This window comes from Molothrus ater, chromosome 8 (genome assembly GCF_012460135.2).
Source record: "Molothrus ater isolate BHLD 08-10-18 breed brown headed cowbird chromosome 8, BPBGC_Mater_1.1, whole genome shotgun sequence".
Classification (NCBI taxonomy): Eukaryota; Metazoa; Chordata; class Aves; order Passeriformes; family Icteridae; genus Molothrus; species Molothrus ater.
In genome coordinates, this window is record NC_050485.2 from 11,182,612 (window position 1) to 11,209,884 (window position 27,273).

At 37.4% G+C, this 27,273-nt stretch overlaps 1 protein-coding gene and 1 long non-coding RNA gene across 18 annotated transcripts in view; one reads left to right on the plus strand and one right to left on the minus strand.

Moving 5' to 3' along the window:
• The first annotated feature begins 6,709 nt into the window (after positions 1 to 6,709).
• LOC118688369 (uncharacterized) lies at positions 6,710 to 10,556 on the plus strand. The gene is made up of 3 exons (XR_004980461.2): positions 6,710 to 6,795; positions 8,612 to 8,740; positions 9,728 to 10,556. It is a non-coding gene; the product is annotated as an uncharacterized LOC118688369 (long non-coding RNA).
• A 1,349-nt stretch (positions 10,557 to 11,905) lies between these two features.
• The window catches only part of KCNMA1 (potassium calcium-activated channel subfamily M alpha 1), a 414,751-nt gene continuing 399,383 nt past the window's right edge, over positions 11,906 to 27,273 (minus strand). For 4 of the 17 annotated variants that reach the window (XM_036386077.2, XM_054515514.1, XM_036386066.2 and 1 more), the window contains 3 exons: positions 26,039 to 26,263; positions 23,915 to 23,943; positions 11,906 to 18,280 (listed from right to left, as the gene is read on the minus strand). In XM_036386077.2, the coding sequence (XP_036241970.1) occupies positions 18,126 to 18,280; positions 23,915 to 23,943; positions 26,039 to 26,263 (409 nt within the window). In that variant the 3' untranslated portion in view covers positions 11,906 to 18,125. Of the gene's footprint in view, positions 18,281 to 23,914; positions 26,264 to 27,273 lie in introns of those variants that run through there. The other 13 variants (XM_036386093.2, XM_036386091.2, XM_036386086.2 and 10 more) reach the window with 5 other exon arrangements.

Below are 27,273 nucleotides of genomic sequence, written 5' to 3' on the forward strand. Positions count from 1 at the left end.
GATCCGTGGCTGAATACACATAAGATTTGAGGAAATAAGTTCTCTTTGTATAAAACTTAAGGCATAAATGGAAAGCAGATTTACTGTGATTTCTGATCCCATCTTACCAACACCTTCATTCAGCTAACTCAGTTTCCTTGGATGGTATGTTGAATTCCTGTCCTGGAGGAGGGATATTTCACATGGAACAAATAGATGAGGTTTCTGGTTAAAAAAAGTGTTTATTTTAAGTATGTAAGTGACCATTCTTGCTGTGTTATCTACTACAGTTCTGTTTGCAGTGTTACTTTCTGAATACTGAGCCAACAACCAGTGCTCAAAGCACTCAGTCTCCCTGGTCCTAGAGTGAAAGAAGGCATTCTGTAGACTGACTGCACAGCCATTGAGCTAAAGTGGAGACAGGAACAAATCCAAGGGGAGTCAGTTTTTCATGGCTGCAATGGGTCTGCAGCAAATAGGGTTTCATGACTGGTAACAAGAGTTAAGTCTGGCCATGCAGTTTCTCCCTGTCATGGATACAGATTGCCTTCCTAAGAGGTGGAGATAATGGACTGCTTGAGTCCTTCTGGTAAAGTAGCTTTGATTTAGAGTAGTGGCTGTGTGGTGTTGCAGGCGTTTACAGTGATTATTGGAAATTCTGCCATAGAAATTAAGTCTGTCAAAACAGGAAGACCAAGAAAAGCCTAACAGCTGCTACTTCCAGCTGTTAAGGGTCCATAGCTGTTGGGTACCATTTCCCTCTTTTTCTCTTTCCTAAATACTGGGCCAAATGCTGTACTGCTGTCACACCTGCTACATTGTGCTCTCTTTCCTTTGATTTATAGACATAGAATTCTGGCCTAAGAATCCCTAAGTAAAATTAGGAGGACTGTGCATCCATGTGTAGGCATTGTTGTCAAAAGACATCTGATATTTAAAACTTTAGTTTGTGAAGCCATTTTGGGAACAGACTTCCTGAGTTGTGAACACTCTTAAATGTAGTAGATGGAGTAGACAATTTCCAAAATGCAAGAAATATCTCCATAAAGATTACAGCCTAATGTCTAGGACTTTGAGATATTCCAGTAGGAGTATGACTTTTATTAGACTTTTATTAAAGTTTACTTATGATGATAGAGAGTCTTTCCTTGATGTTCAAATATTAACACACCTGCTTACAAATTTGAGTGTTTACAGTTACCTTTCAAGTAATCTCTTTCTCAGAAGGGATTAAGAGGCCCAATGTTTTAACACAATTTCATATTGACAATTAAATGGATCTGTGATATGATAGACATGACATAACTTCTGCAACTGAATATTTTACAATAGTAAACACAAAAAAATACACAGTGTTGTGATTGGAATAGAGTTGATATAATTTCTGGGAAAAAAATTTCTCTGGAGAAAAAAGTAATTGTGTCAGTTTTCCTTCAAAAACTTTAAAAAAAAAACATTCTACTTGCCATATTAATGATATAAACCTTATCTTATGCTTTAATAGCATCCGGCTGACCTCAATTTTTAATCAAAATTTTTTACTTTTCTGAATTCTGGGACAGTAATTTTATTCTTAGCTTTTTCTCTTCAGTCGCTATTGCATTTTGAGGTGTCCATGCCTGGTTTTATATCCAAGGCTTCTGAAGATTGGAGTTTGGGGATCCTGGGAGTGTTTCTTGTGGAGATTTTTTCTTGGAAGAAATTTATCATGAATAGCTGGGTGGATTCTGGTGCAGCTGAAGTGTCGGATACCAAGGCAAATGACATTGCTTAAAAATGATGGCCATGAAATGCAAGTGCATTGCAAATCACTCAGCTGCAGAGTCTTGGAATAAAAGCACTACAGGGCTGATGTATGGACTGATGTTGCCATTTAATGTGGTTTCCCAGCAAACCTTTCATAAAATTCATGACTGTAGCTGACCTCTGTTACTGTGTTCCTCTTAGGGGAAAAAAAAAGGCTATAACCCAGCTCTCTACAGCAGTGCACTGAAAAGTGATGTGTGATGTGAAGCAAGGTGAGGGGAATCATGTTCACTTCACCACAGACACTAAAGGTGAGCCTGTAGTCAAGCAGTTGATTAAATGTCACAGCATATTCGGCACTCTTCCAGGCTGACAAGGTTCTATTCTGACCAGCTTCAAACTAAGAGCCTCATTCACATTTTCTACCAGCCTCAATCACATTTTCTACCAGCTTTACTCCATTGCCTGTGCTGCTTTAAAAATGTTGCCTCTGCAAAAGCAGAATCAGCCATCAGCTGCCAGCAGGTAACACAGAGCTTCTGTATGTTACAGTTACCACAAAATACTAGACAAGACGCAGCTTATAATCTTTTGCTCCTGTATTAGCTATTGTTATTTGGTTTTTGCTTTATGCATGGCTGTGAGTGCTGATTTTCCCCAAAATCACCAATTCTGGCCTGTCCCAGAGAGTCTTGGCTTCTCATGTAAAAATTGGAGTATGTTTTTTGCTTCCACTATAGCTTACAGTCAAGGGACAGCTGCTGATGTATGTTAAGTTGCCACAGAAACTGAAAGTGTATGAATGCCCCAGCAGGTTGAATTTGAGGAAAAAGGTCTGTTTGGTTGACATGTGTGAGCCACCTCCAGAGAGAGCAGAAAGTAGAGGTGGAGGAAAGTGTAATGGAAATGTGAAAAGAGGTAAAGATTATCTAATCAGAAAAATGATGAGGAATCATTTGTTTTCTTCCTAGCTCTGTGTAAAATGGTAAATTAAAATCCACCTCTCCTTACAACTTCCTTGTCTTTCAACTTCCCACTCCTTCAAAGTACCTCTTCAAATTGTGAGAGCTGAGATGGTGTAGTCTTTCATATGTGAGATTGATTCCATATTTTAGGAAATGGAAAATGAACTGTTACTGTAAGTGTGCACTTTTGTCACTACTACCAGCTAAAGCCATTCCATTCCCTCAGGTAAAAGTAATAAGCAAATGTAGGCACATTGCTTTTGGCTGCATGTGAATCTCTGCCTTTTTTTGGTGGAAACTATTTGTGAATGCAAATTGAGGGCACTCAAATGTGTGTCCAGATCACCTGTGTGATTGTGATACCCCACCTGTCAGCAGAGCCCACCACACTCAATGTGCTTCTCTGGGAGAGTGCTGTGTTAAAGGTCTGGGCACAGCTGGGGCAGTTGCTCTCTTGTTTATGCCTCCACTGATCTCTTCCTGTGTGTTTGTGCGTGTGTGGGTCTGTATGTAAATGAGGGAGGTACACCTGGAAGAAGAGGCAAGAAAATGTTCAGTGATGATGAGTTAGTGATGCAGGGTTTGCCTGTTGGACAATGAGCCCAAAGTTTGTTTTAAATTAGCTAGAAAAACTGAAAAACTATCCTTCCAGCAGGGTTTTGATAGCATGTGGTGGCAGCTGCAAGTCAGAGCTTCCACAATTCCACCCAACTTCTTGCCCAAACAAGCTGTATGTATAGTAATACAGTGCAGTAGTGTAAAAAAATTTACAATATAATTAATTTTTTTTATTTTGGTTCTCTCCAGACTATATAGTCCCTGCCTGTTATTTTATTTACTCCATAGCTATTCTTGTTTTGCTGTTATTTCCTTTAGATTGTAGCTCTAAGGTCAGTCTAAGGACAAGATGTTCCTTCCAGAGATGAGTTGTGAACAGTAACAAGTGGGCTGTGTAAATGCTTCTTTCTTCTGTGTCACTCTGAAAACCTAGCTTGGGGAAAAAATAGCCTCCTTCAACTCAGGATTTAGATCCTAAATTCAGATTTTGAGGTTGACATCACTCCTTTGATGCCTCCAAGTAATCACAACAGAGTAGTTACGAGGTGATCCAAAGCCATGCCTATGGAAGTTGTAGTTCTCCAGACTGAGACTGATTTTTGTAGCCACTAAGATGTAGAGGACAGGATAAGTTGTTTTGTTTTGGTTTAGTTGGTTTTTTTTTCCCTATTTCACTTGATAATTTTTTCAATAATTCCATGCCTTTTTTTCTCCCTATTTTTAAAACACTCTTTTGATTCAAAAACAATGTTACATATCTTGCATCCTGCTGGAATCATCTGTATGTTGCTAGGACATTAATACAAGTGTAAGAGGAAAGGCCACCTTGCTCCATGAGGGCAGGGGATTTTAACATCCAGACAGAACAATTGATTAATAGAAATGGAAAGAGTAGTTGTAGTATCACACTCTGCTCCTCTATCTCTTTCTTCTTCTGGACAATATAAATGTGCTGGTGGTACTAAATGCCTTCATTCGTAAGTGAGTACAATAAAGATTAGTCTTTAATTATTTCTGGCATATGTCCTTTAAATTCAAAGCCTGTAAATCGCAATGGGCAAAGGGTAATATGTCTTAACAGGTTACACCTCCCGAAGGATTTGTTGATTGACATCAAAATTGTTTCCCCTCCCTCTCTTCTGACTGACAGAATGACAGGTGTGAAGTGATGGCAGTGTGCTGTAATAATGTGTCAAAAGACCTTAAATCAAGACTAATGTGGCTTCAATGATAAGCTCCCAAACGTTTGTATGGCAGAAAATGGAACTGTAGGGCAGATTCATCTTGGGACTATTATATCTTTGCACTTTCTAAAAGTGCTTTTTTGTTAGGGTCCTTGGCTGATTACAGGGCAGAGGTTTGAGGAGTATTTAGTTTCACAAAGCCACCATAGGGAGAAAAGCATTTCTAAGCTTACTACTACGACAAACTTACATCCAGTGGGGTTTTTTTTTCCCAGCAATTTTAGTATATATGTAATCTAGAACCTGAAATGAATAAAAAAAAAATACTTGTTCCAGCAGCTACCACCAAAGGTGGTCGCTCCTTTGGACAAAAGGCAACCTTTATTGCTTGAGGAAGCAGTAGAAAGGCAGTGAGCATAAATAAGGGTGAATACACAGAGAGACTCTCTCATTTAAGCCACCTCTGATGTGCAGTTTGTGCAGAATTTTCTGACCAAGAGGGAAAGGGAAATGCTCTGCTGCTGCTCCAGCTTCCTGCTTTTGTATTTCTTCCTGCTGAAACATTATGAAAAAATTAGAATAGACGGAAAGCCAACAGAGGCAAAAATGAAGTAAATAAACTTTTAAAAAATGTAATAAATCAAATTGAAATCATAGACAGTCTCTTAATTTTAAAACTGTGGGTCAGTTTAAGAAAAAAAAATCAACACCAAAAATTGCTGACTGACAGCAAAGTAATGGTCATGGCAAGTTTGGAGAAATGTGCTCTACCCCTCTGTCTGAGCACAACTGGGAGCTATTTCTGACAGAGAGAAGTCTATGCACAGAAAGAGAAGAGAACTGATTTCAGCTATTACACAGTAACATGAGTCAAATTTGGTGTTTGGGAGGGGAAGGAAAGGGTCTGTGGTCATGGACATAAATTAACACAAAAATTATGAATTAATAAAATTCTAGAAAATTTTAGAAATTTTCTAGAAAATTACTAGAAAAATGCAAATTTAAGACTTCAATAAAGTTATTGCTTAAATAAGCTGGCTTGAAAGTAAGAGCATCAATAAACATTCTAATTTCTTCAGAAGAAGTCAAACCACAATTTCCTCCTCCTTATCCCAAAGCAAGGCCTAATGAGTGAGCTGCCATTGAATATTTACGAAACAAGAAATAAATGTTGCTTGAAATTTGTTCCCTTGATGAAGAAGGCAGCAGCACCTGAGCTGTGTCAATCTCTCTGCAGTCTCCTATCTACAGCTTTAAGAGAAATAATTAAAAAATAAAAATAAAACAAATGCAACAAAACACTGGATAAACACTGCAGTTTTCAGTGCATTATATTTAGATGTACACACTATCTTCATGCCTCTGTAAACTTCCCCAGCCCATGAGGATTTTCAGTTTCATGGAAGCAGTCTCCTAGCCCATAATCTAGAAGCAAAATCTGATTCACAGAACTGATTTTCCAGTCAGACTGTTCCAAAATGCCTACAATCAGTGAATAACAAGGCCACCAGCACAAAACAAAGCACACAAATGTGTAGTCAGTAATTTACACTATAGAGCCATTCAATGGCAGTACGCTGCTAATGGCTGCCATAGAACCTCTCCTTATCACCATCCAAACAGGTCAAAATGTGGGGTTTGAGAAAATTTTCCTTTCCCATTTATTTCCCTTTCTTTATTTGTCTTTTTAACTAAGTCCTTCTAAGCTTCTTTGTGGAATAGCAATAATAACTGAGAAAAATAAATCTGTTACAAAAAATTGGCCTTGCTTTCTACCCAAAGAAGATTTTCCCTTTTCTTTTTCCTTAGAGGTGAAGCTGAGAGCTGGTTATTTTATTTGATTGTCTATTTTAATATATAAAGCACTGTGAAAACATACAGTGAAGTCTGAACCCTCCATCCAAGCAGCCATTATAGGAAATGTTTCTGTTGGAAAAGATGGTAACATATGAAAATATTCCTAAATCTCATTTTTCCTCTGAAACATTACTTAACCCTCAGGCAATAAATTTCACTGAACTCACTGAAGTGAGAAATGGACCTTTTAATAAGGCTTTTAACTACACATCTTAATGAAACTTAAACAAATGGTGTCCCTGCCACTATGTTGGCTGCATGTGTGTTTATGTATACTATGTAAGAAGAATACATATTTTTCATATTTAGAGATTTACTGTTCTATGGTAATTTTCAAACAGCACTGGAAAATAAACAGACAATTCTTTCTTTTTAATAACTGCAGTTTGCCAGCTTTCTTCTTTACCTGAGTAATGACCACCAGGAGGGGCTTCACGGCAGCTTGTTTTCTTCCTAGATCCAGAAAAATATGTGCATTTGCCTACAAGGACAGTGTGCATTTTAAGGTACATTTTTCTGTATTTGAATCATTTGTTTCTTTCTTTCTTTAAAGACAAATCGCATCTCTGACCTGTGACACTGGGTAACACATGCTGTGGGCTGTGCAAAGGGAAATTTCCTACATCCAGGCATTCACTTTGCATAAGTTAAGGCTCTGCATGCTACTCTTGTCCCCACTCCTTTCTAATGTTAGTGAATTTTGTGCTTTATAAAACAGGCCGTTGCAAATGTGAATAAATCTGTATGTCAAACCCACCCTCTTCCCCACAAATACAAATCTGAATACGAATGTCAGGACCCGTGCACATGCCTAGTTTCTGTATGAGGCATTCTGCCTATCTGGAGAAGTGATTTGACTTCTCAGTATTGCATTAGACCACTGTCATTAACGACAGAGGTGTCATTTTGATGTGATCTGTGAGGCAGTAGAAGCTTTGAAGTTGAAAGATAGAACAGACATGGATAAATTGTGCTCGGAGTATGCTGCTATTGCACCATTATTGCTGGCAATTATTTCACCAAGTGACACATCTGATAAAAAGTCATCTGCCTTGCTATGGAAAGCAACCACAGCTCGCTGGAGCACGTGGTAGATCTGTCGATTTCAGAGTGTGAGAAAAAGCTCATTAGCTTTGGCCTGATCACTCTGCACCCACCATGAACTGTTTTGCATTGTTTCCCCCCCCATCCTCATATTTTCAGTTGGTTTCCTTTCCTGATTTAGCACTTGTGCTTTTCTGTTTTAATGTTTGGTCATTTGCTCTCCCTTCTTCACTCCACTTTCTCCAACACATCCTTTCTTAATGATGTGCCAGATATGCTTTCTGCTTCTCTTACCCTCTTCCTTAACAATTTTGAATAATGTTTATTTCTTTGTTGGTCTCATAAATTAGGGGGTTCAGAACTTTCTTTTAATCTGCAGAGCATGTGAAATCTAACTGCTCCAAATAAACAATAGCAGATTCCATGTAATTAAATTTCAGGTTAACTTTAAACATGGAGTAAAGGTTTGCTCCTTCAGCTATGCGCCATGGGCTGAGTCTAAGGAACAGAGGCATGGAAGATTATATGTATCAAAGGTTTTGGAGATTCTTCCGATTTCTAAATTGAAAAATAACTCTGTTAAAACAAAAGCTCATGTTCTATGTTACTATATTTCCCTGGATAGGTGAGCTGTAAAAGAAGGTGGCCTTAAGCCATCCCCCTTACCAAAATGTCTTTCATTGCAGTATATCAGAACTGCTCTTCCATAAAGGCATGACAGAATACATGGCATAAAGTCATTCCACTTAAACTGAAGTGTCTTGGTTACCCAGTTACATTAGTCTCCCTTCATAGGCAGTCAAGACTCAGTTGCCTTCAAAAGGCATTTTATGTTGAAGAGCTGCTGTTTGCTGGAAGGAACATGGTGCATGTGCTTACTGAGCATGCTAAAGGCATTATGAAATAAATATTCTCTGTGAGACCTGGACACAGCAATAGGTCACTGTCCAACAACATGGCTTTACCAGGGTTCTGCTACTGAGTCTTGGGGATTTAAATCTTCAACATCTTACAGACAGTATTATTTTTGCTCTAAATTAATGGTCTCAGTCTAATCCTGATAATTATGTCTTCACAGCATAGCCAAGAGACAGGTGATTTAACTGACTAGAGAGTCTCTGTCCCACTCAGAATAGGCCTCCAGGTCAGAGGTGTATTAATGAGAGAACAGCTGGAGGATGATGAGCTGATCCTGCAGCCTCCAACAGCACTGAATGGACTACAAGGGACTCTATAGAAAATAACTCCCAGCTAATAACTGTACAAATTATCCTGCAGATCCAGCTGTCACCAGGACTGCAAGCATTCCTGTTTGTTTTTGGAGGAGCCCTGTGTGCTTGTGTCAAAGCCCAGACTATGTACAAATTCCCCAGTGGTCACTGTGAAGAACACCATGATACTTTAAAGGTAAAGGAATCAAATTTACATCAGTTTCTTCCAGGACTCATATCCTGTGCCAGCAGAAGCTCTCTGTTTTGTAGAGAGCTTCTCTGATCAGTATTCTTGATGTGTATCATAGTGGTAGGAAGTAGCAATAATCATAACAATATTAAAACTACCATATACTACAAAGCTAAATGTTAAAGGCGATAAAGCTAAGCATGGATAGCTAGCTGGGTAGTACCAGCTACTATTTGCAGTAGTAAAGCATGTTATGCATGTTGGGCATGTCGTACACTGACTGATCCCTTTCATTCTGAAAGGGATTTCCAGGCCTATCTTGGGTATTTTTAGCAAAAGTGGATGAGAAACATAATTTAAAACAAGAATAGATATTCCTATTGTTTATAGAGACAGTTTTGATTTCCTAGTAGCAAGCAAAGTGCATGAGGGTAATAATTGACTTGAAGAAAGAATGTGAATTAGAAAGGGCAATAATCCTTGGAGCTTGCCCTGCTGCTGGAAAGCAGTGGGTTTCCTTCTGGCCAGAGCAAAGTTTTCAGTGAGATTACACACATCAAAGCAGGTTACAAAGACCAGATTGATGGTTTCCCTAAAAAACACCCTGCAGATATTTGAGCACACATTAACAAAACTATTTCTTAAAAGCCCAGCTGCAACAAATTGTATCAAATGGCTGCAAGGAGTTTCATTGCTTGGTGCCCTGATCTTCCCTGCAAATTATTCGGGCAGAGTCCAAGTATGAGAAATACTTGCAAAACCTAGTAATGTATCCTTACAGAAACTGATCCAACACTGCAAGGAAAGAGGAATTCTAATACAACTGGTAAATGCAAAAGGGATTTCTTTGTCATACTTGCCATCCATACCAATGACTGGGTTACCCAGCTACCCAAACTGTCTGTGTCCATATCCCCTCAGTAAAACTCTCCAGCTCAATTGTCACATGTAATAGTCTACTCACCTGATCATCTCTTATTTTTCTTCTTTCAGGTTTCCATGTCAGTGCATAAGTTTTTAAATAATTTGATAATTTTCATAACCTGCTTGGACTTGATTCTCTAACCTGTATTTCAAGAAGCAGTTCATCAGTGTGGGTGACTTCATGGTAGCCTCACCTGAAAACTTTCCAGGTTTCCTAAATTCCACTGTCTTGCACATGTTTATTATAACTTCATAGCAACTATGTTCATATACAGAATGATGAAAGCGTGTTTTTTCATTATCTGACTAGAATATAGCTGAAGAGGCAATGAAGCTTGTGTATTATGAAAAGACAGAACACGAATGTCCAAGCATGTACAGTGGGGGGATAAGAAATGAATTTTACAGCACCCTTCAGAAAGTCCATCATAAGAAAAGTTGTCTTTGAAACCTTCTCTTCCTCGGTGGGAAAATAATATATATGTGCAAATCATGGGTTTTCTTGGCTTCTGGTATCACCAGAGTTATCTTGGAAGTAAAGGAACAGTCCTGCTTTCATTAATTCCAAACATTAAACAACTATGATATTGACTTTTACAAAAGCTTTGCATTCAAACTGTTCACCTCGAGTGAAGGGCTACCTAATTCAGTCTGCACACATGGATTATGCATCCTACATGTAAAGTCTTTGATCCATGAGAAAACCAATATTTGTTAATCTGTTTTGTGTTGTATCTTGCAATGAATGCTTTTGCATATATGTATTTTATTGTATCTGATGTCTAAAAAAAGAGTTTACTGGATAAGACTTGAGGGGATGAACTGAAAAATGAACAGAGATGTTTAAAGTTTCTCAAGAGTCTGTGGCTTCAAATGCAATAAAATATTTTACAAGTTGTTACTGTGGTTTGATTTCCAAGTCGTTCGTTAGAGACAGACGACTCCAACGAGAGTTAGAGAGAGCCTAAGAAGACAAGGATGTTGGAAAGAGGAGTTTCTTCTTCCAAGCAGGAAAAGAAAGTGGAAATTGAATAAAGTTGTAAAAAAATTAAGAAGTGCTTTGGAGTGTTAATGATCTCTCCAGCATCTCCATTGGGATACTTTGAACTCACTCTCCCACTGACTGTAAGATTTTTTTTTGACAGAATGTATCAGGTTACTGGACACTTGTGTCTCATTGGTGAAAAAAAATGGGAAAGTAAAACCTGGCAAACTAGACCCTGAGGTAGGTGAAAATTTTAGCATAATGAATGTTTTGAAAAAAGTGTATTAATAAATCTGTGTTTTAAGACCTAGAGCATGGGGGAAGGGGAGTACTTTTTAGAGAGGTCAGTCAAGTACCTATAGCCAGGAATCAAACTTAGGGTCTTTGAGTGCCCTTACTTAGAAATAGGTCTGAATGTCTTCTGTCTTTGAAGTAAGAGAAAATTTACAGCCTTTTCAGCCTTTTTTAAAATAGAATATTTTCCCTAGAGGCATCAGATGGCAAAGGGCAGATTTGTGGTACGTAAGGGAGGACTGAAAAGAGACTAATTTTTTTTTTTTGTGAGTGGTTTTTTCTTTGTTTTAGATTGTCGGTTTTTTAGTTGTTTTTTTTTTTTGTTTGGTTGGTTGGTTTTTTTTTGGGGGGGGGGACTTTTTTGGGAGATTAATGATATCAGCCTTAATGACAAGGTTTTTTTTTTCGCAGAATGCCAGCCACATGCACACAATCTTACAGATTCCAAAAGGAGACTGTTTTTTTAAGCCTAAAACCATACAGTTGCATGTAGGATGATACCTAATTCCCTGCAATGGAAACATAGTCCAAAACTTGCAGATAATTTTTAAATGTAATTATCATGAGAAAGTAGAAAATCCTGGGCTGTTTAGCAAAATTCTCAATCCATCTTAACTTGACCCATCAGAGCTAAAGGTGATATGAAATGGTCTGTTCAACCATGTAAAGTGGTTAAACTATACCAACTTTATCTGTATTTGGCTACACAGCTGGTGTTAGGGTGCCATTTGTGGCTAGTGCAGAATTACTTATTTATGGTACCCACAGCATCCTCCATTGCAGCTGATATTAATTACTATTAGCAAGGAGTATGATTGTGGAGTGTAAGCAAGAGAGGAAGTCTGTTGAGTTAGTCTTCAGTCAAAGTATTAATAGCATTGGTTTCATGAATGCTGTAATATTTATGACTTGGTGATACAAGTTGCAAACTTTTCTAGAAGAGAAAAAAAAACCACAGCAATATCTCCTTCTTTTAGAACACAAATACATAAATTTTAATCTGAGAAAAATACAAAATGAAACCATGTACAAGTTATGTACAAACCCTTTTTACAGGACGATATATTTTTCACTGGATATTACATATGACAAAGTCAGGTAGATCATTTCTGAGCACCAGCATTTGTTCTCTCTCACCAACCCATGATGTTAAAAGTAAAGTGATGAAGTCATACTCCTTTTTCTTGATGAACTTTTAAGTTAAGATGCTAGCTGGTTCTCAGTGTACCCCCTCAGCATTTCCACTTCCAAACTATAACTAATGGAGACATGTGAAACAATCAGAAGATATTGTATATATGTATTTGCATGTGTGTGTTTTTTCCAAAGGAAGAAAGTGGTTTCATCAGTTTTGAACATACAGAAATGAGAAAGTCAAAGTAATATATTTTTTTCCTTTTTTTTTCTTTTTTTTTTCTTTTTTTCTTGCCAGAGGTTAGAGTATTTGCATTGGCTAAGCATGTGTGTCCCAAGCTACAGGACCATGGCAGAAGCAGAAATTTTTTAACTGCTTGAGATAACTTCTGCTGATGTTCTTATTTGGTTCCTACTAGTTATCATCCAGTCAACAAAATGCTTGTATGCCACACTTTTTTGTTTCTGAAAAATCTATGGGTTTTATTACATTTATTGAACTGCCTATATGCTGTGTTCTGGGTTCTTTGCTTTTTTTACTTTATAGAGATCTCCTCTAAAATGCATTGACTGAAGCAGTAAGAAACCTTGTCTCAACATCATAAAGGTTCTAATTAGATGCAGCATTACTGTTTAGCTTCCTAAGTTAGATATTGCTCTAAATTAGAACCAAAGTAATAAAAGAAATACCTTATATTTTATATTTTCTTCATTTTCCCTACCCCTTCTCCTTTTGGCAGTCACCAGTGCCACACCACTGGGCAGAGCAGATACCTCAGAGCCACAGTCCTCCCTTCTGGCTCCAGTGGCATTTACCTGGTGTACAGAGTGCTGCTCAGAGGCTGCACAGCCTCAGCGTGGCTGCATGCTCTGGAGCAAAGGGGACCAGTGCAGAATAGATACATTGCTGACAGAAATATAGCTCTGATAAATGCTGGCACAGACTTATCCAGACTAAAGGCCCACACACCGTTCTGGGCAGTGACTACAGCAGAAGAGCCACTGCACTCCTTTCATTATTTCAGATGGGGCTGTAACCCACACCCACTACTATTGCTCAGCATGAAAATACTATAAATGGAATATCAGGAGACCTGGTGTGCATATATAGTGACTTTAAAAATATTTCCTTTAAGCCTGTGATTATTCAAGAACCTTTAGAATTAAAAAAAAAAAAATTAAAATGAAAAAAGTGCTTGTTTGCATGTTGGGGATTTTGGTGTTTCAGATGCCACAGAAAGGAAAAAACCAGAAGGCTTATAAAGAGTTCTCCTGTCCTCTGAATTTTTTATGTATTTGCCATTGACTTTGACAGATATTCCCAGGCTAATCCACTGCAACACTGGGAACAGATTTGTGTTTTCACTTTGTCCCGTTCATCGCCTTTCACACTCTTGGTTACTTTGTTTAATCACATTCAAAACTAGAAATGAAAGGTGAGACACACACTTCTTTTGGTGCTGAAGAAATTCACAATGATAACAGCTGTAAAAACAAGACACACACACACACACACACACACACACATTGACCTCAATATGTGTTCATTTCAAATACATTGGGATCCAGGAGCCCTTAGGAATCCACTTCTTAAAACCATTTAAGCACCTGCTCTGTGTTTCAGTTTGTGCCCATGTGAGTCAGCTAATCCAGGGCAGCTGTTAACAATTTTATGGATTGACCAGTGAATGGCCAAGCAGTGAAAACACAAATCATTAGCCATTTATAAATTATTGCTCTTTTTTTTGTCATATATGTTTATTCACCAGTTTATGCAACCAATTGTTGCAGTAGTTGTTAGCTGTGGTTTAGACACACGCAGCCCCAGCAAAACCTGAATGAGAACACACTATTTTACTTTCTTCTTCTCCTTCTACTACATGAAGAATTCAAGAAATGCAAAATCTTCCTTTGCAGGCCAAAAATAGCCAACCTCATCCACTACCACCCAACAATGTATAATAGAAGTCTAAATGTTTTTGCAGTGTCTCCTATACCTTGCCTTGCAAACTACATTTGTTCTGTCCTGCCTTTGGCTGAGGCCATTTAGTTCTTTTCATATCCAGTTGACCATGCCTGGCCGAGATCAAGAGGTTTGTACTTTCTGTCCTATGTATTCCCTGCTGTTGGGCCATGGATGCTGATTTGAAAGACAAGGTGTTAAAACGTCAGTGACAGTTTTAGAATGCTTTTAAAATGTACAAGGAAATGTTTTTATCTTGTTTTTCCCTATTAACAAATACATCATATACTTATTATTTTAGAAGGAACTACACAATCACATCAAGATGTTAAAATTTGCACTTAGACTATTCATATCTTCTTTACTTTATACCTTAACTTCTGCTGTGCTTGGCACTTGCCACCAAATCGATCAGAGGATAGTTTTATCCTTTCATCTTGGTGCTCATGGGCTTCAGGGGGCAAATTAAAACAATGGCCATGAAACAGAGAGAGCCAGCAGACTTTCTGACAGTGTGGGAGCAGACAGGTGCAGGGGTGTGAGGAGGGCCAGAAGCACAGCCCAGCTGCAGCAGTGAGAGAAGGCTCTGCAGGATAATCTCAGTGCATCTCTCATAAAACTAACCAGGATGGCTGGCTTTTGGTCAAACCAAGAGGAAACAGCAGGGAAAAATTCGTCCATATGCTACCCTGCAAGTCATATTTTCTTCTTTTTTGTGCCTTTCTTCACCCCAGCTCATGGAAAATAAAAATTATGTCAGCTTCTTGTGATGAATCTATCAAATACCTGCACACCCCTGTACATGTGTGTGTCTGTACCCACATACACATCTGTGTGTACCCACATAGATATATATGTGTGTGTGCATGTGTGGACATGTATATATGCAAACACACACACACACAGACACACTATTTATCCAACACATGAGTTACCAAGAAAACAGTCTATAGCCTGTATCAGTAGTGCATGCAATTAATGCAACAAAACCACCCACAAAAAAAAAAAACAACCAAAAAAACCACCAAAAACCTGGAAATCCTCCCCACCCCACTTTTTTTTTTTTTTTTTTTTTTAAATCTTTGCCTTCTGAGACAGGGGTAAAAGTCATTGATAAAAGCCAAGAACTTATTTTTGTATCAGTCATCATGTGGTCTGTCAGCTGTCCCTTTCCCAGCCTTTTTCCCAGCTTTGATATAACTTCATATATCCATTTATTGGTGCTGGCTTTATAATTTTTAATGGCTGAATATTGAAGATTCCAATTGGTTTTCTATCTGTTCCTCCATCTAATTTCCAGACATCAGTCCTGCATCTTTGATTATCAAAAATAGGAGTAAGAAAATATCACTGATTCTAGCTTTTCTGTAAATGGGAAATGTAGACCCATAACTCCACCTGTTTCTCTCTGTCTTGTTTGCTCTCTGTGGGTGTTTTTTTATCAACCATTGCATATGGTGCTCTCTGTGCCAGAAGAGCTCATGAGTGTGTTCAGGTCTTGTCCTTTATTTACAAACAATAGCACGGGATTTTGGGGTGTGACTGTTAAATTGGACAGAGACACACACAAACCTCAGCAATGTAGGGGTGCTGTATTTGATTATTTATTTTGTTTTACCCAGTGAATGTTCACTTCTGAAGGAAGGACACTCAGAAGTGACACTTTATATGATAAGGTATAAGTTAAAATGTTCTATGCCCCTATAGTAAATACCAGTCTTCTCAGTATAAAGAAATAAAAATTCATATGCATTTGGTGAGGTTGAACACAAATTTCTACAATTCTCCTGTACTCAGGACCAGCTTTTTTCATTCTGGTTGTAATATGAATGCAGTTCATAAATGAAAAAGGAGCACTGACTTCAAAGAAAAGGCTTAACATGACCCAATGCAGAGACTGGATGTAAATTATAACGTGTCACTAGCTGAAGCAGCATATGTTGGAAGAACTCACTGGAATTTATCTTCTCTTTTGGGGACTGTGAAATGCATTAAACATGCACCTAAGTAATAATGAAAAACTGCTTGTATTGTTTTGTTACTCTGTAGGAGAGTGAAATATTTTAAACAATCCAATTTTACAGATACTGTATTAACAATTCTCATTATTGTCTTTAAATAGCTATTCTACAAAATGTAACAACAAAATAGTCACAGTCCAAGAAGTCACTCCAGAATAAAGCCTATTAGGTGTTAGTATGGTTATACTTGTACTGCAGCCAGTGGACAAACATTAAAGCTGAGATAGTTTGGCTTAAATGTTGGATTACATAGTGGACATCATTGTTTTCACAATAAATTCATCATCTGCTTTGTATTTGTTTGATTCACTGATATTTCTCTAATGATAAAAATACCACGGTATGTTTAATTGTGGTGTTCAACAGTTCTGCAAAATTACAAAGCCTAAAGTTAACTTGCACAATGAAAATCTGTTTTTCCTGATGACTCTGGTTTTGTGGTTTTGGTTTTTGTTTCCCTACTATCACAGCCTTTCCTTTTTTTTTTTTTTTTTTTGTTTCCACACAATTGTGTCAGATGTTGCTTATTTGAGATAGAGAGAGTAACTAAATCATTTAGAACATAAATGCTTGGGTGGGTGGATACTGCAGCACAGATATGAAACATCACATTTTTGTCTGATGGCTATAAAGCTTGTTGGCAACTTTGTGAAACTGCTGACACAAAAGGCACCCATCAAAGGCCTTTTGCATGTTATCATAATAAATACATTCATCACTTTTATTATTTTTATTTGGTTTTTACTGTACTTTTGTGTGTGGTGTCCCAGCAAAGTAAAAATAAATAAAAGGAAAAAAAAAAAAAAACAACCAGAAAAACAACTGCTAAAATAAGATGTTGCTCATTGTAGGAATTAACTGAGGACAGCATGTTGTGAGATTGTAGAGCTGGAGCTAAACCAGTTTTTATCCCAATCTGAATTAACCAAAAGGAGATTCAGTGTGCCCTTTACCAGGGTATGAGCTTTTACTAAAGTGCAAGGATCTGGAGATAAATCTCTGTACATATCAGGAAGAATTTTTACCATCTCAGACCAATGAAAGGCCATCAGCACTTCTGAAGTAACAAAATGTGGTAAATTAGATGGTTTATAACTGATGCTTCCATGCACTATTTTATGCACTCTGGATTAAATCACTGTAATAATGGCAAAAGAAGAAGAATTGCCAAGCTTGCCTTCCTGAAATTAGCAACTGCTGATGGCTAATGGGAAGTGAAGTGCAATTGCCAGGTTTGCCGTTTCTAGCAGGGCCCTGTAAGTCCATGGCCCTTGCTGGGGTGGTGACATTCCCTGTGCCTGTGTCACATCGTGCTCCCGGGGCTGCCACTGTGAGAAGGGGCAGGGCACAGCAGGGGAGTTACTGCACCTTCACACAACTGGCAGCCAAGATGATCTATATGTGTTAATAAAACAAAGACTATTTCTGAAGAATGTTACATGTACAAAAATATGACTTTCAACTCTGAAAATAAATAAGTTCAATTTATTAAGAGCTGGTGTCAATGCTGAACAAAATACACATCTTCTGATAAAGAAACATTTTGGTGAAGTGTAGGGTTTTTTTTCTTGGGTTTTTTTTTTTTTTTGATTTACTAAAATACAAGTTGGACCTTTTTTCTTTTTTGTAAATATATCATTTTTCTCCCATAATTACATATCCTTATAACTGTGACCATCATTCTCCTTTAAGCCAAAGACTGAGGGTTTGTTGGGTTTTTTTAAATTCTTAGGAGTCTGGCCACATATGCCATTTTTTTAAGGGAAAATACTTAACAATGAAAAAAAAAAAGAAAAATATATTTTTTTCTAATAAATAAAAATAATTTAAAATGCTAGAGGCTATACATGACTAGTTTTGATTATGTTCATTTATAAATGAAATAGTTCCCAAAATACGTGGAAGCAATATTAAAGGCAGACAAACAAAGATCTGTCTACTTTATTTTCCCATTAAGCGTGCCCTTCTTAACTTCTCCATCAGTGGTTCAGCAAGTAAGAGGAATAAATGTCACATCACCATTCATGAAGTTTGTCAGGCTTTATAAAAATAGTTCTGGCTTCGAAGGAGTCAACATTCATCTTCAACTTCTCGTATTGGTGGTATCAAGCTGCTTGTCGATTTGTATTGATTGATCTGATTGGCCATGTGAGTGCTCATGGGCTTGATTTGAATGTTTCTGGGATAGGCATTATCCGGCTCATCTGTAAACCATTTCTTTTCTGCTAAGGAGCAAAAAGGGTAGAGACAGAATAAGGAGGGAAAAATGAAAGTGTTAATTAGTGAAGCACACATACACAGAAATATCAGAAAAAAAAAAAAAAGAAAAAGGGAGCAGTCAGTAAAGTTTATAGAAAACAGAGATCAATAGAAGGTGACTTTGACCAATTACTAGCAGTACAGTGCATTAGATTAATACCTCTGAAAATACAGTTATGAAAGGAGGATGACGCTTGCAGATTTGATAATAGAAGCTAAAGAAAACTGCCAATATGTAGTTTGCTTGTTGGATGTAAGAGAGCTCTTTTCTTTTGCCCATGCTCAGGTGATTCATTTATTAAAAAAAAAAAAAAAAGTCTAAACTAAGAAGCCAAGGAGAGCAGCTGGGATAAGGGTAATACAGAAAAGAGCATGTGAGTCTATGCACAGAGGAGCACCTAAAGAGGAGACTTCTCTGAACCATTTCAGCCTTGGGGTGGTGGCTACTGCTGGCCCAGAAAATCATGCAGGAGAACATAAAGAACTTTCTGCAGTTGGTGTTAGACTAAACAGGACTTGTATTCCTGCTGCCAGAGAGCAGCCTTGCTGCACAGGGTGGGCATTAAATCCCTACTCTGAAACACAGGTGCTGAACTCTAGGGTTTAAATGGGGTGGGGAACACACCCGACACTGCAGGTGACTGTGGCAGGGGCTCCAGCTAATCCTGAATGGATCAGTCCAGATAGGTGACAGCAAAGGCAAAGGAAGTAAGGACTTAAAGGAAAATTAGAGAGGAAGCTCTTTCTTTTCTATCCTTGAGCAGTGCCTGTTTCCATGAACACAGGAGGAATTATTATGGTGCGGCTTTAAGGTGGGCTGGGAGCAATGTGGGAGGATGCTGAGAGGCTGCAGCATTGCAGCCCTTTCCCAGCTGTTCATCATTGTAACCACTATGTTGCACTGCTCCACTGCAAGTATGGACAAAAGCTTCTTAAAATTCACAAAAGAAAAAAAAATTCTTAAACCCTTTAGAGAGCATTTTCTGCTGTAATTTCTCAATGACAGCTATGCAACCTTACAAGATAACTTTATTCCAAGACTTGGGAACTCCTGATGCAGAGAGAGGCTAATGGCCATTAGGTGCACTTGTGCCTTGACAAGCATTTGTGAACAGAGTTCTGTCTCCATTCTTGTCCTCCTTCCCCAGATCCCAGAGGTGGGTGGGCAGAGCAGAGGACACTTATGGTTCTGGGCATTTCATTATTACATGGAAGGTTCAAAGTGTGTCACACCAGAGCTGCTACTCTTACATGTATGCACTACTTTCCAGTCCAATGGGGAATCCAAAATGCTGCAGAAGCTTTAGTGCCTCACTTACATAATATAAACTGCTACTTTTCTAACCACTGAAATGCTGCAGTATCTGGAATCAACACAGGAGGGGAAATAATGCTAATTTTTTTAATAAATAAATAAATAATTTAAAATTAGCAAAGCAAAATTCACCTAGAAACCCAAGGACTGAGCACAAAAGCTCAGGAGGTAAAGGAGAGAAAATAAATTGAAAGGCTGAGAAAAATAGAGGAAAAATACCTGGACACAACTGCACAAAAATAAACAAAGACCTTTGGAGTTAAAGTCTTTCAAGAAGTAGCTTAATCCCCAGAATTACTGGACTTTTCAGTCAGTTTCATGAATAACAAATTAAACCGCTTTATGTGGACTTTTAGAACTTATAAGCCAAACCCCCACTCCCCATTGAAACCTTTGCTACCCATTCTTACACATTTTAAAAAAAATTAAATCAACCCTGGAATTATATTACTTATTAATGGCTTATTACTGAAGGGAAATGGAACTACTGTGTTGTTTTTCTTGTAATTTTCTAAAATGCTTTTCACTTGTGTTTAAAAATATCCCACTCATTTGTGACCAGACTAAATAATTCCCTGCCCCCTTAAAGGTGCCTGAGTCTGAACGATGTTTAATCTCCCATCTCCCTCTCTCTCACCTATTATAATTAAGTTCCCTTTGATTTGAACAGATTGGACGATAGGAATTCATAATGTTACATCCTGCACACTGAAGCTAACTGATTAAGTGCTTTAAATTATTCTTCCTGACAGAATGATAAAGTTACAATCTGTTCAGAGATGATCTACAGCTTGCCAGACTCCTACCGTTTCTTTCTACATTCATTTATCTTTTTGTCAAGCAGTTAAAAAAAAAAAAAAAAGCCTCAATTCCATAGATCTTTTAAAGTAATCAGAACATCTGAATTATTAATGAGACTTTAAGGGAATGATTCCTGATGGCGGCCGGTTTAAGAAAGGTTGTAGGAAAAAGAAGTCTGGGAATGTGTACACATCAAAATAATTTCAGCTCCATTTAAAAAACCATTTAGTTCAAGTGTGACACATGAACCATTATGCATTTGTGGAAACCAATTTTATGTGATCTACGATTAAACTAACCTTTCAGAGAGGTGTAAAGTGTGATGGTTATCATGTTTTAAAAGCCTTGTGAGATCACACAAACAATTTCAAACTAACAGTTTTCTAATGGTTTGTGTTTAAAATGATTTTGAGGCAAGTTAAGCACCGTGAACTTTCATTGCTACCTTGTTTTTTTTAACACATGGTGCAAAACTTTCCTTACAAACAGAACTTGGTGCAAGTTAATTCAAGTTGTAGCAAGTAAGGGGAGGCTTGTATGAGTGCTAAGAATCAGAACTGTGTTGTGTTTCTCACCAGCCAGTGTAAAGCACTTCAAAATACCCTACTTTCCCTAAAATTTTCCAAATAAGCTATTTATTTATGTGTTAAATTTTAAATAGAACTCCTATATAGGGAGCTGTTCTTTAAAAAGACACCACCCAGGCTCCTTTTGCCTTTACCTGGCAAGTAATACATACAGAACATTAATAATGAATGCAGAAGCTAGTAGATTCTAATGTCTTTTGCTGTTTAGATTTCTTTTTGCCAGTGCTGAAACCTTGACCCAAGCATTATCATTTCCAGCATGCAATGCTTAGTTCCAGCTTTATACCTTTCCTGTTCCTCTCTGCTGTCAAAATTATCTTTGACTACATAACGATGAATCTCCTGTGCAAATTCATTGCACTCTCTACTTACCTTTGAAATGTGAGCTTAACACTCCTGATCTTTACTCTTGGCCACTATGATATTCTGCTCCCAGTCACTAAATGTTCTTCTTGAAGCCCCTACACAATTTTCAGTCTTTTATGCTATGCTTAAAGCCTGATTTTGGTATGTCTTCCAGAGTCCTACCACAGATTTTTATCTTCAATATTTACTTTTTCCATCAGTTCAGAAACCCCCTTTTTTAAAGTCTTTAAATATTGCTATATTCATCAAGTATTTTTAAGCTCTCTGTCATATTGAGTCTGTTTCTCTCCCTTTTGGAATATGCATATTGATCCTTACCAGAAATGTTTCTACATTATAGTGACAACAGGCATAGTTTTTTACCTTATTTTTTAGGAGCTGCTAAACAAGTCCCTGATCTTCCTACGCTATTTGACAGGCTTCTTTTTGACAGCATCACCTGAGAGATGTTGGAACAGCTTAGTAACTGAATGTATTAGATGGCAGAAAACACTTACTCTCCTCTCAAACACCTATGTTTGTAATGGCCTATCAGCATCAGTGCATCCAGGAGGGTTCAAAAGGCTCAATGCTCTTATTACAAATAAATAAAAATTATTGTTTTTGTGTAACACTCTTCCCTGCAGCATAAAAAGAAATGATATAAATAACCAAAGTAAAAAGCTCAAAATACAGTTTTCTTCAAGTTGTATTGGATTGCAGCAATTCTCTCCAAGAGATTCATTGTACTGGTGCTTTAAAATTTCTATCATTAATTTTGGACTGAGTAGCAACTTAGAGCAAATGTCACTGTGAAACCCCCTCTCTTCTAAGCAGAGGCAAAGAAAATACTACCCAAACATAACACAAAGGTTTTACTATATTTGTATTCTCACCATAATCCCAGGTTACCTTTCAACTGTTTAAAACATGCATTTTTTGTCTTCTGTGACACTTGCAGTCTCAAATTAGTTTGCATGTATGTGTTTGTGTGTCTCCTCCCTGCATGCAACCATTTTGTTTATAACTAAGCTGAAAATTCTTCCACGTAATTTGTTCCTGCATGAGAAAGAAAAGTATTGAAAGTTTCTCTACCCACCTGCTCAGAAATTCTTTGTTTGGCAGATGAATATTTTACATTTAGCAGGCAGTAAGAAATTTGCAGGGAAAGAGAGAATAAACTATTTTTTCTATGAAGAACTTTACTTTCCTCCAGGGCAACTCAAGTTTTGTGACAAAGATAATGTTCTGGACTTTGTTCTTGATTTTTTATTTTTTAAACTACCAAAATTCTTAGTTTTGACAATGGGAATTTCACTGGAAAATGCCTGATTCTCTCTGTTTCGGTCAATAGGAACCCATGACAAGAACCTGCAGGTTTGCTAGACATGGTTTTGTGTCAACACTTAAGCTCACTAAGAATTTGGTTTCGCATGCTGAAACCATGCTGAGACTGATATAAATGGCAAGACCTTCATTTAAAAACCTAAAATGTCACTTCCTGACATTGGTGATAATTCTTCACTTTCAAAAACTAACCATTTTACTATGGTTCTCTGACTTGGGATAGAACAGGAGATTTCCTCTTACTTTTCAATATAAACACCAACATAAAGTTGATTTAAGTATTTCTCTACTTATAATGATCAACCTCCATTAGTATATCCATATCAGAAAACCTTCATCACTATAATAAAGTATTTGATCAATCTGACTATAGTCAGCAGTGGCAATTATACGCAATACTACTAAAAGTCAAAAGTTTTAGAATTCTAACTTTGGGATAGAGGACAGAGGTGGAGTAGACTCAATGTAATTTGAAGAATTTAGATTTGATTTAGATTTATATTAGATATTCCTCTTCTGCTGCTCACAAAGTAGGCAAGTTACTTTGCTAATGTGCACTGTTTATGTCTTTTCTATTTGAGCTGCACTGTTATACAAATACTATTTTTTTGGATAAAGATCATTATGTAGCATGTGACAAGTGGCTTCATATTAACACCCTTCTTTCTCTGCTAAATGGAAAACAGATAAAACATTAATGGAAAAGCATTTTGGTGTCAAAGCCATTAACATTCTTCCAAAATGTGTAACTGCTCTCAACTATCTTCAATCAATTCTGCCAACATAAAAAGATGCTCATGTACATACATGGGGAATAGGAGAGTAGGGAGGGGAAGGTAGGAAAGAAATTGGAATGAGGAATGGAAATTAAAGTAATGTCTGCACTACGATAGGCATCTTCATTGAGCAGGAACCTGGGTGTTTACAAAAGGACACGTGCAATTAGAAAGGCAAGCAGATGAGAGGAGAAAAAAACAAAACAGGGTTGAGAAACAGCAGCAGCAGCAGCAGCCAGTTTTACTTCTGGTTTGGTGGGAAAAAAAAGGCAAAAGAAAACCAACAAAACAATCAACCAAACAAACAAACCAATAACTGAATAAGGTTTGTAACTATTTTTTTTAATTTCACAAGTTTTCACAAGGACAAAGTTATAGAGGGAAACCCACAGCAGTTGCTAGGTCATGCAGAACCATTAATTTTCATACCTTGGCCCATTCTATTCATCCTTGTTGCACTTTAGAAAAAGAAGTAAGCTATGTAAGTTTTACAATGCTTTTAAACTGTCATATTTCTGGTTGAGCACTTTAACTGGCACATCCTTGTAGCAATAAATATTCTGAGGGCAAAACACGATAACTTTCTTTGCAAAAAGGAACACGTGAATTTTTCTTTATGATGAAGAGCAACTGTAATAGTCTCATTTGTAGGGGAGCAACCATAATTTGCAATGTATTTCACTGATTGGACTTACAGCTGCGTTTGAATGCACACTCACACATATAGACTGTATTCCAATCATTATGCTCAGCACTGCACAGTGGTATTCTCTGTAGCCCACTTACACGGTTCCAGGTTTTGTCAGTAAAAGTGCTTGGCTTTATTGTCAATTCACACAGCAAGCAAATCTTCAAAATTATCATGCTTGGGGAAGGGGAAGGTAGAAGACAAAACTAACCATAAAAGCACCTTGATTGGGTTGGCAGTTACAATGCTAATCATTCAAATCTAAATATTTTTCTGTCTGCATGCTTTCTTGCTGGATAGCCAGGGAAGAGGGTATGTGTTTCTGCCTTCCCTACCCTCGGAAACCCTCCATAACCTAGAGCTAGCTGTATATTTCAAAATATACATTGGCTTCTGAAGTTTAAACCAAGAAAAAAAAAGTAAAAGCAAGCCTGAACTATCATTCCTATGGCTGTCTAGGGCAGGTTCCTTTCCACTACTTTATTTAGTTCCCTGCCACAACTTTTTTTGGCCACATGTGTCATTGGTGACAATTTGCAAGAACTAAATTCTGGCAAGTGCACGGAACGCAATGCCTCAGCACTGTGAGTATTTCCAACCCAACCCTCCTGTTCTCCTCATTAACAGTGTGGGGCACAGCACCTTTTCTCCCCAAATGGGAGAGATCTAAAGGCACTCAGTTATCTTCCCTGTATTCCTGCATACTGGCATGCACCTGTTGAAAAAACCAGGTACAACATGCAGCAAGATTTCTGGAGGTTCTTCACATATTAGGACTCTTGTTGGAAGATTTATATGAACGCTAACTTGGAAAAGTTAAACTACCATCTGGGGAAAGGAACAAAGTCCCTTGAGATCTGATATGTAAGCATAGAAAAATGCTTGCTCTTTTCTGAACATTATTTATTCTGTACATAAGGTGACTAATTCACCTTTTAAAGACGTAAAAGTCCCAAGAAGGCAGTTTTTAATGACTTACATCCAATATTTATGATACATATGGCTTTTTATCCCAAATGTCAAAAGTGAAAGAAAATATAGCTATTCATGTGGCAATATAAATAGACAGAATAATAATTTAATATGCAATTAGACTCTTTCTAAACTTAAATTAAACCATTGGAGTTGTAAAACTTCATGCCCCGACAATTTCAGTGTTAAAGGGAAAATACACCATCTCCAAAAGACTAGTATTTTAGAGAAAGTTCTTAAACAAGCAGAAAAGTCCCTGATATTGCTTTGGTATAAAGCAGATGTCTAGCAATAATCTATACAAGGAGTGTAAGCCCTATATAATATAAGCCTTGAGAGTGAAAAATCAGCAGGGATTTTTTTTTTTTTTTTGCATGGTTTTTGTTTTTTTTCAATAGGAGAGTTTTATAAGCTTCAAATAAATGTATGAGCTCCTGTAAATATGAGTATTAAAAAAAACCTACTGCAACATACATCAACACTTCTGCACTAAATGACTTTCTTTGTGTAACTCTGACATCAAGAGCAAGTGTTCATGTTAAATATACTCTATTTTCGGATATGTAGAGTAACTGCAGTGAGTTATTTATGTTTTCAGTGTGCCTATGGGTTTGGAATTCTTTTTTTATTCTCCCCTAGCATCATAAATAACTTTTGGTCCGTCTGCTTTGTTGCTGTTGTGCTTAAGGGTTTTATGGTGGTGAAATAAAAATGACAATCACATGCACACTGTCATACATATGCAAAATATGTGTACAAAAAAGGGAGAACTCCATGGGAAAACAGGGAACATTACTGCTGGAAACATTAACCGGGGAGAATGGGTGGTGAATGCAGGTTTCACACACAGTGGGAGCAGATACACAGATCAAAGTCTATCTTCCTGCACATACTTCTGTTTGTCCCGGGAATCTCTGCTCTTGGTGCGGTTCGGTCGGTTGGCTGTCGATGGGATGGAGTGAACTGATGAGCTCTTCTTGCTGGAAGAGTAGGAGGAATGGGAGGAATGAGAAAGGCTGGCTCGGGACTGGCCAGCGTTGTGGTCAAATTGCATCAAACAGAAGATCAAGTCCGTCGGCACAAGCTCAAATTCATATGGTGGGTTTGTGATAACATAACTGGGAAGAAAGGAAGACAGAAAAAAAGAAAGAAAAATAAAATAGGTTTAGATTTATACTAAAAAATTTCTTCTAGAGTTGTTAGCTCAGGAACACTTAGCCAAATTTTTGCATTTCTGTTTGTACCTAGTTTTAGGTCACATAATTCCCACTATAGATTAGGACCTTTTTAAGTCAGCTGTCACTTTTTTAATGTTTTCTTTCAGACAGACAAAATTCCTGAGAATGATGTTCTTCAAGTGACTCACATAATGATTTTTCAGAGAAACCACCATAGAAATCATGCTCCTTTCTCTGGCTGCACCATAATGCAATGACTCTAGCAAATATATTTATATACTGACAAAAAAAAGTACCATACCCACCACAAACAGTATTTAAAAGAATGGCTGAAAGGCAGAGAGAGGAGGATTTCACATGCAGCTTATTTAAATACATATCACATTTAAATACATATTTACATAGTTATTAAATATTTAAATACAGTCAATAGAACAAGGGATATAATTATTGGTTTGGATTGTGACTGTAGTTAAAACAAGTTAAGGAAAATACATCAATAACTTTATAGCAAGGTTAATTTTGTTCATTCACTCCACATGTACATTCATGGCCTCAAAGAGCATTTATAAAGAGAAATCTGCACATCCAAGAATCCAATTTATTGCTTAGCATAAATCCCAGGCCTGAAATAAGAACTTGCTCAATTTCAAGAATCCCCACCTTCACCTAATGGCCTTTCAGGGTATGAAGAACTTATAGAGCAGCTGCTAAATTTTTTCATGCATGTGAAAAACAGACTTGAGCAAGGCAATTGGCATTTTCTGTCCAAGCAAGAAATGAGTAAAAATTGAACATAAAGCTCATGACTTCTTTTCAAATTAATTCAATGCTCATAAGAAATCTGCTTAGCTGCTTCAGGGACAGAAGTCCCTTATTACGCCAACAAATAATCCCAAGTATAGTAACTACAGTGTAAATCTAAACTGCAACTCAATTTTTCTACCCAA